The 12,518-nt window shown below is 44.9% G+C and overlaps 1 protein-coding gene across 3 annotated transcripts in view; it reads left to right on the top strand.

Moving 5' to 3' along the window:
- The window catches only part of aadat (aminoadipate aminotransferase), an 82,396-nt gene that overhangs the window by 26,264 nt on the left and 43,614 nt on the right, over window positions 1-12,518 (top strand). For all 3 annotated transcript variants that reach the window (XM_043703414.1, XM_043703424.1, XM_043703404.1), the window contains 2 exons: window positions 2,230-2,304; window positions 3,920-4,129. In XM_043703414.1, coding sequence (XP_043559349.1) covers window positions 2,230-2,304; window positions 3,920-4,129 — 285 coding nt within the window. The remainder of the gene's footprint in view (window positions 1-2,229; window positions 2,305-3,919; window positions 4,130-12,518) is intronic.

Genomic DNA, 12,518 nt, shown 5'->3' on the forward strand with positions numbered 1-12,518 from the left:
GGGTGGTTTGGTTGATTGGTGCGGGTGTCTCGGAGATGTTCCCTAAAGGCTCTGCTAGGAGGTGCCCAGTCTCCCCAATGTAGAGGAGGCCGCATCGGGAGCAACGGATACAATAGATGATATTAGTGGATGTGCAGGTAGAACTTTGATGGATGTGGAAGGCTCCTTTAGGGCCTTGGATGGAGGTGAGGGAGGAGGTGTGGGCACAGGTTTTACAGTTCCTGCGGTGGCAGGGGAAGGTGCCAGGATGGGAGGGTGGGTTGTAGGGGGTCGTGGACCTGACCAGGTTGTCACGAAGTGAACGGTCTTTGCGGAAGGCGGAAAGGTGTGGGGAGGGAAATATATCCCTGGTGGTGGGGTCTTTTTGGAGGTGGCGGAAATGTCGGTGGATGATTTGGTTTATGCGAAGGTTGGTAGGGTGGAAGGTGAGCACCAGGGGCGTTCTGTCCTTGTTACGGTTGGAGGGGTGGGGTCTGAGGGCGGAGGTGCGGGATGTGAGACCCAGGTAATATTCTGGGGACCCAGGCTCAAACCCTGTCATGGCAGATGATAGTGTTTCAATTTGATAAAATTCAGCAGTTCAGAGTCTAAAGACGTCCATGAATCCGTGGTCAATTGTCATGAAAAGCTCATCATGTGTATTAACCTCCTTCAGGAATGCAAATTGCCACCCTCGCCCAGTCTGGCCGATATGTGACTCCAGACCCACAGCAATGTGGTTGACTCTTAGTTGCCCTCTGGGCAATTAGGGATGGGCAATAAATGCTGGCCTGGCCAGTGATGCCCACATCCCGTGAATGAGTTGAAGAAAGGGGCTGAGGAACCTGGAACCCAATGAATCATTTCACAGATAAGATGAGGAGACATTTCTTGGTGCAACCAGTTGTGAATCTATGGGATATTCTACCTTGGTGGTTTTGTGCCCCATCGTTGAATGCATTTAAGGCTGAGATAGCCAGACCATAGAACCATACAGTACAAAAGAGGCCCTTCAGCCCATTCGGTCTGTACCAGCATGGTGGCTCAGTGGTTAGCACTGCCACCTCACAGCACCAGGGTCCCAGGTTCAATTCCAGCCTCAGACGACTGTTTGCATATTCTCTCCGTGTCTGCATGGATTTTCTCCGGGTGCTCCAGTTTCCTTCCAAAAAGTTGTGCAGGTCAGGTAAATTGCCCTTCGTGCTAGGTGCCTTAGTCAGAGGGAAATGGGTCTGGATGGGTTACTTTTCAGAGGGTCAGTGTGGACTGGTTGGGCCGAAGGGCCTGTTTCCACACTGCAGGGAATCTAATCTAATCAAATAAAATGTACTACTATCCAGACTAATCCCATTTTCCAACACTAGGCCTGTAGCCTTGCATATATTAAGGGCTCATCCAAGTATTTTTTTAAAGCAGGCGAGACATACGAATGGGATGGGGGGTGAGCTGAGACAAGTCAGAAGAACAGCATGGGGTGGGGTGGAGTGGGGTGGGGTAGGGTGAAGTGGAATGCATACATGATATAACTGCACAGACGACAGTATTCCATCACCAAGTCACCCTTTATTTACATTTACACAGTACATTGGCTGAGACCAGCCAGCTCAGAGTCAGTCCCTGAAGTGAGGAGATTCTGAATCCCATGTTTTGACTTTATTTTTCCCCGGTTATATTCTTTCCTTTTTGTTGTGTTTCCCCCACACTATTGCCATTTGAGCAGAAGTGCTCATATTCCCCAGCACTCACATTTGTGTGTGTAAGATACAGTGAAAAAAACTTTATTTCCCTTTTTTGTATTGTATTAAACTGTACAAAGTACAAACAAGCTGTCACCAATGAACAATAAACAGCAGTTTGCAAGAAACAGCAATTTCCAGGGGAAAGGGGCAGCAAGGCCAAACCCCAAACCCCACAACCAGTTCACATGGAAATGTGGACAATATTCCCGGTTTATACTGGTCAGCCAGGCCCAGGTTAAGGATCCTAATCAAGGATCTCATAGTCAATAAGATCCACCTGGTTCCAATCACCACAGTAGGAAAGATGGAAGATTGAGTTGTTATCTTATTAAATGCAATGTAAACGTTTTGTGGATCTCTGCTAGTAAATAATATTCACTATTAAAGCTAATGGGGAATGCTGGAGAAAGGTCTTTGTCCGTTTCTCCTGTAAGGTGACAGGGTGATGTGATGTTTAGGAAGGAGGTTGCTCTCAAACCTTCTCACAGGGATTTCTATGTTCCCTCTCCAGGTATTTGAGATGCTCCTAGCTCCTGATGACTTCATTCTTCTCGACACACCGACATATCCTGGGACATTATCAGCAGTAAGAAGTGCCTGATGTTTGCTTGCAAAGGGCCAATTCAAAAGGGAGGCAATGGCCTAGTAATATTACCACAGGACTATTAACCCAGAGACCCTGGTAATGTCCTGAGGACCTGGGTTTGAATTCTGCCCTGGCAGCTGGTGGAATTTGAATTCAATGGAGAGAAAACAGTCTAATGCTGACCATGAAATCATTGTCGATTGTTGGAAAAACCAATCTGGTTCATTAACGTCTTTTAACTGCCATCCTTACCTGGTATGGCCTACATGTGACTCCAGACCCACAGCAATGCCCTTGACTCTTAAACAGCCTAGCCAGCGATGCCCTCATCCCATTTATAAAATAAAGCGCATTCCTGTCCACGCAGGGTCACAGCATCATTACAGTGCAGAGGAAGACCATGCAGCCCACCTTCTAGGAGCTAACCAGCCATATGAGTATCTCACCTCATTGCATTCTCCTATCTTCTCCCCACAACCCTGCGTATTCTTCCTAATCAAATAACCATCCGATTCCTTTCTCAGTATTTTAAGGGAAGCTGCCTCCAGCACATTGTCAGGCTATATACTCTAGGCTCTAAACAGTTATTGTGGAAAAATGGTTTTCCTCAAATTGCTTTTTTTCCTTTGTTTATGAATTGGTTAAATCTGTGCACTCTCCTTGACCCCATCATGAATGGGAACATTTTCTCCCTCATTAATCAGTCAGGTGGACATAAAATATCCCCTCCCGCACTAGTTAAAGACTAGCAGGGTTATTGTCCTGATTAACATGTATCTGACAATCAACATCACCACAACCATGCTGTTTCTCCAGTCATTGTCATGTTGCTGGTTGTGAGAGCTCACGAGAGATCAATGGATTTCACTGTTTCCCTGCATTATAACAGCCATTCTACTCTATTAGCTAGACATCCTGAGAACATAAAAGGTAGTATTGAAGTTAGGGGCTGCATGGTGGCTCAGTAGTTAGCCCTGCTGCCTCAAGGCACCAGGGACCCAGGTTCACTTCCACCCTTAAGCAACTGTCTGTGTAGAGTTTGATTGTTCTCCCTATGTCTGCGTGAGTTTCCTCCGGGTGCCCTGGTTTCTTCCCACAGTCCAAAGATGTGCAGGTCAGGTAAATTGGCCATGATCTTATTGAATAATGAAACAGGCTGGAAGGGCTGAGTGGCCTACTCCTACTCTGATTTTCTATGCTTCATTCACCTTCCCGTACCTCTGCCTGATGCTGGCAGGACCAGGCCTTGCGCTGAGCTGAACCTAACACTCTTCCCTGCACGTTCTTCTATCCCAGTCAGATGGATGATCCATCCTGACGATGGATTGATTATTCATTCTAACCACCACCAGCACCACCTTCCTACCGTGGGAGCTAGGGCAGTTGAATAATCAGATCAACAATCTGCATAGCCCCTGGGCTGAGTCTGAGCAACATTCTCACTCAAGATCTACATTAATCAGCGCTGTTACCAGCTGAAGGGAGGAGCACTTCTTTTAACAAACCATTAATTCATTCACCAGCGCTGGGCCAGGAATTGCTCTTTACTGTGTTGAGGGAGGTGCCAATCAGTAAGTCTCTGCTCTTACTTGTTTCCATTCTTGTTTCGACTCAGCTCAGACCTCTAGGCTGCAAGATCCTCAGCATTTTGAGTGATGAACACGGACTCATTCCTGAATCCCTGTCAGAAGTCCTTTCAAAGTGGGCACCAGAGGAGGCGAAGAATCCGGACTCCGACGTACCAAGGATTTTGTACACAATTCCAAATGGTGGAAACCCAACTGGAGCTTCCATGACAGCTGATCGGAAGCGGGAGGTGTACCAGGTATGGCAAATGCCAGATATTCCTAGACGGTCAGGTAGCTGTAATGTTTTAAAGAGGTCGTCATACACAATCAGCCATCTCTAACAGGCACACGTGGTCCATCTGCATGACATTTTATCACGAGTAACCGGAAAGTATTTTGCAAATGCAGCAATTAAGGTATTTTCGTGTGTGTGTTTGGCTGCTCCTGTTCAGCAAGTTCTTCATTAAATCAACTTTAAAAATCACTTTGCATTTGGACACAAATAATGTTTTTGGCAAGGTTAACACACCCCACCACTTCTTGACATTGTAGCCAACCCCTACTGCTTTAACCTAAGGGAAATGCTACATTGATGAAGGTTTGCTGCCATTCATAAGAGCAGGGTTGTATTATCCAATTCAACTTCCCATCAGAAGGGGAGTGGAACATTGAATATGGAGCTAGGGAAGGGGAAATGGAACTGGCTGAGAACCTCTCCCAGAAAGCCAGCATGAATACCATAGACTGAATGGCCTCCCTCTAAGCTGAAACCATTCTATGATTCAATATGCTCTACTGCATAGAGCCCACAATGGATTTAGGGTGGCACGGTGGCTCAGTAGTTCGCACTGCTGCCTCACTGCGCCAAGGACCCAGGTTTGATTCCACCTTCAGGCGACTGTGTGGAGTTTGCACGTTCTCCCCGTGTCTGCGTGGGTTTCCTCTGGGTGCTCTGGTTTCCTCCCACAATCCAAAGATGTGCAGGTTAGGTGAGTTGGCCGTGCTAACTTGTCCATCGTGTCCAGAGATTTGCAGACTAGATGGGTTAGTCATGGGAAATGCAGGGTTTTCGGGATGGGGGGGTGGGTCTGCGTGGGATACTCTTCAGAGGGTTGATTTAGACACAGTGGGCCAAATGGACTGCTTCCACACAGTAGGGATTTTATGATACTATGAACTCCACTTACGCATAGAGGCAGGCTATAATTGGAACAGAATAGTGTTACAAAAATCAAAATCGAAATCCACCCCTCCCCACTCTGTGAGCCATACCAGAAGTGTCAACATCTTGTTTACCAAAAATGACCAGCTTCTCTTTTTTCTGAATAACAGGAATAGGCTTTTAAAAAGCTTCTTCAATAAGCTTGAAAGAAACATTTTTTATTGTGAACAAACGTATTATTTTTTTAAAAGTGGCAAACAGATTATTAATTAAGCTACTGAGTCATAGAGGCCTACAGCACAGAATAAGGCCTTTTCGGTGAATCAAGTCTGCACCTAACTATTCAAAAATAAGCACCTCTTGAATCCCATTTTGCAGCATTGGGCCCATAGCCCTGTCTGTCTTGGTATCACAAGTCCACATCTGGATACTCCATAACTGTTGTGAAGGTTTCTGTCTCAAACCCCCTGACAGACGATGCAGATTTAAATTGTATCCCCTTACTCCCAAACAAACACACGTTCATACAGAGACAGAACAAAATGACACAGCTCTGCAGAGCAATTGTGATTGAAAAGATGGGGAGAACGTGTGTTGATCAAGAGTTTAAACTAAAAGTGTATATTGAGACGACTTTCTCACAATCCCTTCAGTTGCTTGTCAATAAGCAATGAAAGATGCGTCGTGTGGGTTGCAGGTCAGATTTTACAGCTAAGTTAATAATTCACGTTTCAGAGTTTGAGGAGATCAGAATATTGATTTCTGAAACTTTTGTTTTCCAATCCTCAGTTAATACCTCAAAAATATTTCTTCAACGCCAAGAGTTATATTTTAGCTTACTGAGAAAAATGAGACATTTTTCCCCATTAGCAGCTTATTCCAGCCTCCCACAGCTTCCAAGTTTGTGGCAAAACATGCACCAACTTAGTCCAGAGGCTGTTGCTAGGCAACTTTCAGTATTGGATCCCTTCCAAAACCCTGCCTATAATTAGATGTTGTTAGGCATTTTCTTGTCCCTCTTTGAAAGCTTCTCTTCCAAAGTCACTGACTCATTTCAAACAGGACAAAAGAAAGAAGAACAAATGGATTTTTTTGGTGACTAAATAAGAGGTATGACACGCTTTGACACCAGTGACCCTGGCCACCAGGAGCTGCTGACCAATCAGAGGCTGTCAACTTCTGGGTCTTAAAGCCCACTAGTCATGGCCTACTTTTCATGTGATGAGTAGGTAAGTCTTGTTTGTCCTGTCCTCTTGAGTTGAGGGTCACAGGGAGAGGGTGGTTTTGTTCGTCCACAGGAAGCAGGTGTCACTGGCTAGGGCAACATTTATTGCCCAGAGGGCACTTAAGAGTCAGTCATATTATTGTAGATCTTGAGTCACGTGTAGGCCAGACCAGCTAAGGATGTCTGATGGGTTTAAACTGCCTGTTGTTTTTAACAACGATCAACAGTGTTTTCACCGTCTAGCTTTTATTTTATCCCAGATTTTGGATTTGAATTTAAATTTCACCATCTGCCATGGTGGGATTCAAACAGAAACAGATTCACCAGAACATTAGCCTGGGATTACTGACCCAGTGATGTTACCACCAACCCCACCCCATGGTATGTCATGTTGGTCAGAGGCAAAGGCTGGGCTTTCAGAGGCCACCTCTTTGTCTGCCAGTGGTGGCTCTGATTGGGGCAACTGGAGGGGCTACCCCTCACCAAACCTGGTGAAATAACTCCACAAAGGCTGGACTCCTGTCACTGAGTCACCCTTTATTCACTCGTCCAGAGTCCGTGACACTGGTCCAACTTCCTCAGAGCCAGCTCCTGACACTCTTGTTTCTATCTGTCAGCCAGGGCTCCCAGATTAACAGCTCCAATCAGGGAACTCACCATTACAATCACTGTGGTCGGTAGCTGTGGTGACTCAATCAGCAAACTAGCTCCTTTTTCATGCTTGCTGGACAGGCTGTTGATTTGGGAAATGTTGAGTTGAAGTCATTAAGCAGTTATTTAAGGGTCTTAATAGCTGGTGAATCCAAAAACAACCCCATGGACCTTTCCCATGCAGGTCATTGCAGTGGTGGTAAGAGGGGTTGGGTTTCTCTCCAAGCAAATTTTCCAAATGATTTACCCCATCCCCCCGCCACCTCCAGAGAGGCTCCAACCACATACCTGCACCATCCCAAAGACTACCTCTTCTTGGTACCTAACCTTGGCCAATTCCACCCGGCCACAGCACACTGACTGCTGATGCTCTTATTCGGACCTTCTGTCATCTCGAGGCTCGCATAATAGACAACCTCTCAAATTCTAAAACGGAAGAAAACAACACTGGATGCCGGAGATCTGAGGCAAAGATATAAATTTGATGGAGAAACTCAGCAGGTCTCGCTGCACTCTGTGGAGCGAAAGCAGAGTTAACGTTTTCGGTTTCTGTGACCCTTCTTCACATGTGCAGAATAGCTAGGAAAAGGTGGTCTATATGCTGAAGACAGGAGGTAGGGCTAAATGATAAGTGGAGACATGGCCCAGAGGGAGAGAAAGACATTCAGAGAAAAGGCTGGATAGTACTAAGCCAAGGAGGCAGAAATAATAATAATGGGGACCGTAAGTAGATGAAAATTGGATGGCAGTGCTGACAGTCCCATCTCCAATTTCTGCTTTTGTCTCCAATTCTAAACTCAATCATCATCAGAAACTCTGCCCACACTGTGTTCACCTCTCACCACTGTATTCACTTATCTACACAGGTTCAAAGTAAAGTAGCGTACAGGTCTTTTTAAAAAAATTCTCAGCCTTATTTTCCGATCACACTATCACTCCACCCTTCCTGACTCTGTGCCCTGTTCCAGACTTACATTACTCGGAGATACCTATATTCTCCTAACTCAGGCCTCAAGGACATATTTAATTTTAATTGCTGTTAGTTTTGCCTTCAGCCAATTAGACGCTAAGATGTTTAAAACCCCCTGATATGTTTGCATCTTTCTATATCCCTTTCGTCCTTTCAGACCTTCTTTTAAAGCATACTTTTTTGACCAAAAAGTGTGCCCTTATGTGGCTCAGTGTCAAAACTGGCTTTCTTGTATTTCTGTGAAGCATCTTAGATTATTTCATTGTGTAAAGGCTCCTTATAAAATGTTGTGATAAGAATGGAAGAAAGGTGTCAGTTTTTTATCTCAAGTTTGAATCCCACCAGTTGAAAATTTTAACTTATTCTTGTTAAAATGGAGGATCAGCAAAAGTGACCGTGAAGCTGTTGTAAATTGTTAACCAGAAAGCACGGTAATGTTCGTCCAGATTTTTTTACCCATGCCTCAGGCCTGGACTTTGAGTCCGTGACCTCCTTTTTCATGATGTTGCCATCTCAATTTGATATGAGGCTCACTGATCCAAAGTAATTAGTTAGCAAACTTGCACAAGAAAGTGGTGAGAAAAATAGCTTACAAAAGAAAGAACGATGGATGCTGGAAGTCATGCCTTCTGAAGATGGGTCGTTGGACCCGAAACGTTAACTCTGCTTTCTCCCCAAAGATGCTGCCAGAGCTGTTGAATTTTTCCAGTAATTTCTGTTTTAATCTTGAAAATATTCCCATTTGACCCATTGAATCCAGTCTGTAGTTTGACTCATTATGACACCACAGTTAGATTAAGCTGGTATAATCATGAAACCACGTGCTAGAGGTATGAACTCTTGAAACAGTTATGTCAAGTTAATGTTTAACTTTTATAAAAATACAAGCTAAGCAAGTTCTATTTTACTGATGTCAAATATTGTCAAATGTTAAATTTCCAGGAAGTGTTTGGGAAATCCTACGCGCCAAACATTATGATGGAAAATGGAAGTTCATTCTCAAGGAGTAACATGCTAGCACACTGAAGGTTGGCTAGCTAACAGCAGAGCAAAGCAGATACAAATGGGTCATTTTCTGGTTGGCAAGGTGTAACGAGTGGTGTGCCACAGAGTAGAGGGCTGGAGCCTTTATATACATGACTTAGATAAGGGATTGAAGTAAGCTAGTACAGTTACCTACAGAGTAGGGACCACAACTATTCACATCATATGTTAACAGTCTGGATGAAGGAACTGAGAGAATTGTTGCTAAGTTTGCAGATGACACAAAGATACATGGAGAGACAGGGAGTCTAGATTATAGTGGTGCTGGAAAAGCACAGCAGGTCAGGCAGCATCTGAGGAGAAGGAAAATCGACGTTTCGGGCAAATGAAGGGCTTTTGCCCGAAACGTCGATTTTCCTGCTCCTCAGATGCTGCCTGACCTGCTGTGCTTTTCCAGCACCACTATAATCTAGACTCTGATTTCCAGCGTCTGCAGTCCTCACTTTTGCCTGAAGAGACAGGGAGTGTTAAGGAAGCAGGGAGGCTGCAGAAGGACTTGGACAGGCAAGAAGACTGGGCAAAGAAGTGGCAGATGGAATACAGTGTGTGAAAGTATAAGGTTATACATTTTGATGGAAGAATAGAGGCGCGGACTATTTTCTAAACAGGGAAAGGCTTTGGAAATCTGAACCATAAAAGGACTTGGGAGACCTAGTTCAGAATTCTTTTTAAGTTTAACATGCAGACTCAGTTGCTCGTTATGAAGGCAAATGCAGTGCTAGGATTCCTTTGTAGAGAGCTAGAATACAAGAGCTGAGATGTATTGCTGCAACTTTATCGGTTCTAGTCAGACCACATATAGAATAGTGTGAGCAGTTTTGGGTCCCATATCGAAAGAAAGATGTGCTGGCATTGTAATGGGTCCACAGGAGGTTTACAAGAATGATCCTGAGGATGAAGACCTTGTCATGGAGTCATAGAGATGTACAGCTTGGAAACAGACCCTTCGGTCCAATTTGTCCAAGCCGACCAGATATCCCAAACCAATCTAGTCCCACCTGCCAGCACCCAGCCCATATCCCTCCAAAACCTTCCTTTTCATATACCCATCCAAATGCCTCTTAAATATTGCAATTGTACCAGCCTCCACCACTTCCTCTGGCAGCTCATTCCATACACGCACCACCCTCTGTGTGAAAATGTTGCCTCTTAGGTCTCTTTTATTTCTTTCCCCTCTCACCCTAAACCTATGCCCTCTAGTTCTGGACTTCCCCAAGCCATGATTTTATAAACCTCTATCAGGCCACCCCTTAGCTTCCAACACTCCAGGGAAAGCAGCCCCAGCCTGTTCAGCCTCTCTCTGTAGCTCAAATCCTCCAACCCTGGAAACATCTTTGTAAATCTTTTCTGAACGCTTTCAAGTTTCACAACATCTTTCCGATAGGAAGGGGTCCAGAATTACGCAAAATATTCCAAAAGTCAACGTCCTGTACAGCCGCAACATGACCTCCCAACCCTGTACTCAATACTCTGACTGATAAAGGAAAGCATACCAAATGCCTTCTTCATTATCCTATCCACCTGTGGCTCTACTTTCAAGGAGCTATGAACCTGCACTCCAAGGTCTGTTTGTTCAGCAACACTTCCTAGGACCTTACCATTAAATGTATGAGTCCTGCTAAGATTTGCTTTCCCAAAATGCAGCACCTCGCATTTATCTGAATTAAACTCCATCTGCCACTTCTCAGCACTTGGCCCATCTGATCAAGATCTCGTTGTAATCTGAGGTAACCCTCTTCACTGTCCACTACACCTCCAATTTTGGTGTCATCTGCAAACTTACTAACTCTTATGCTCACATCCAAATCAATTATATAAATGATGAAAAGTAGTGGACCCAGCACCAATCCTTGAGGCACTCCACTGGTCCACCACCACCCTCTGTCTTCTACCTTTGAGCCAGTTCTGTATCCAAATGGCTAGTTCTCCCTGAGATTCCATGAGATCAAACCTTGCTAACCTGTCTCCCATGGGGAACCTTGTTGAATGCCTTACTGAAGTCCATATGGATCACATCTACCGCTCTGCCCTCATCAAACATCTTTGTTACTTCCTCAAAAAACTCAATCAAGTTTGTGAGACATGATTTCCCACGCACAAAGCCATGTTGACTATCCCTAATCAGTCCTTGCCTTTCCAAATACATGTACATCCTGTCCCTCAGGATCCCCTCCAACAACTTGCCCTCCACCGAGGTCAGGCTCACCAGTCTATAGTTCCCTGGCTTCTCCTTACCACCCTTCTTAAACAGTGGCACCACGTTTGCCAATCTCCAGTCTTCCGGCACCTCACCTGTGACTATTGATGATACAACCATATGAGGAGGGGTTGAGAATTCTGAATCTGTACTCAACAGAGTTTAGAAGGATGCAATGGGCTCTAATTAAAACTTCCAGAATACATAGACACCTGGATAGAGTGGACATGAAGAAGAGGGTTCCACCAGTAGGAGAGTCTAGGACCCCAGGGCACAGCCTCAGGGTGAAGGGACAACCTTTTAGAACTGAGATGAGGAGGAATTTCTTCAGCCAGAGGGTGGTGAATCTATGGAACCCATTGCTGCAGAGGGCTGTGGAGGCAAAATCATTGAGTGTATTGAAGGTAAAGGTAGATAGATTCTTGATTAGTGAAGGGAACAACGGATAGGAGCAGAAGGTAGGAGAATAGAGTTGAGAAACATGATTGAATGGTGGAGTAGACTGATTGGCTGAACTGATTGATTTATTATTATCACATGTACCAAGATACAGTGAAAAGTATTGGTTTGCATGCATGCTCTACAGGCAGAATGTACCATACAAAGAGCATTAAGGTAGCAGGACAGAGTGCAGAATGTTTCAGCCACAGAGAAGTGCAGAGAGAGAGGTGAGAATTAATATTTGAGAGGTCCATTGAAAGGTCTGATAACAGTGGGGAAGAAGCTGTTCTTGAATCTATTTATACATGGATTCAAACTTTTATATCTTCAGCCCAACGGAAGAGGATAGAAGAGAGTGTAACCAAGGTGGGAGGGGTCTTTGATTATTTTGGCGGCTTTACAGAGGCACTGGGAAGTGTAGATGGAGTCAATGGATAGAAGGCTGTCTTATGTGATGGATTGGTTTGTGTTCACGAATCTCTGTAGTTTCTTTCAGTCTTGGGATGAGCAGTTGCCAAACCACGCTGTGATGTATTCAGATTGGATGCTGATCTGCCAATGGCCCAATTCTACTCCTGTATCTAATGGTGTTATGGTCTTACGAAAGATATGGTTGCCAAGTTGGCTGACGATATGAAGATAGGTAGGAAAGTAACTTCGTGGATAGAAGAGGGACAGGAACGGTTGTTGGAGGTTCCTGGTTACAGATGTTTCAGTAAGATTAGGGAGGGTGGTAAAAAAGGAGGGGGGGTGGCGTTGCTAATTAGAAATGGTATAACGGCTGCAGAAAGGCAGTTCGAGGGGGATCTGCCTCTGGAGGTAGTATGGGCTGAAGTCAGAAATAGGAAAGGTGCAGTCACCTTGTTGGGTGTTTACTATAGGCCCCCCAATAGCAGCAGAGATGTGGAGAAACAGATTGGGAAACAGATTTTGGAAAGGTGCAGAAGCCACAGGGT

The sequence above is a fragment of the Chiloscyllium plagiosum genome, chromosome 2, assembly GCF_004010195.1.
Source record: "Chiloscyllium plagiosum isolate BGI_BamShark_2017 chromosome 2, ASM401019v2, whole genome shotgun sequence".
In the NCBI taxonomy this organism is placed as follows: Eukaryota; Metazoa; Chordata; class Chondrichthyes; order Orectolobiformes; family Hemiscylliidae; genus Chiloscyllium; species Chiloscyllium plagiosum.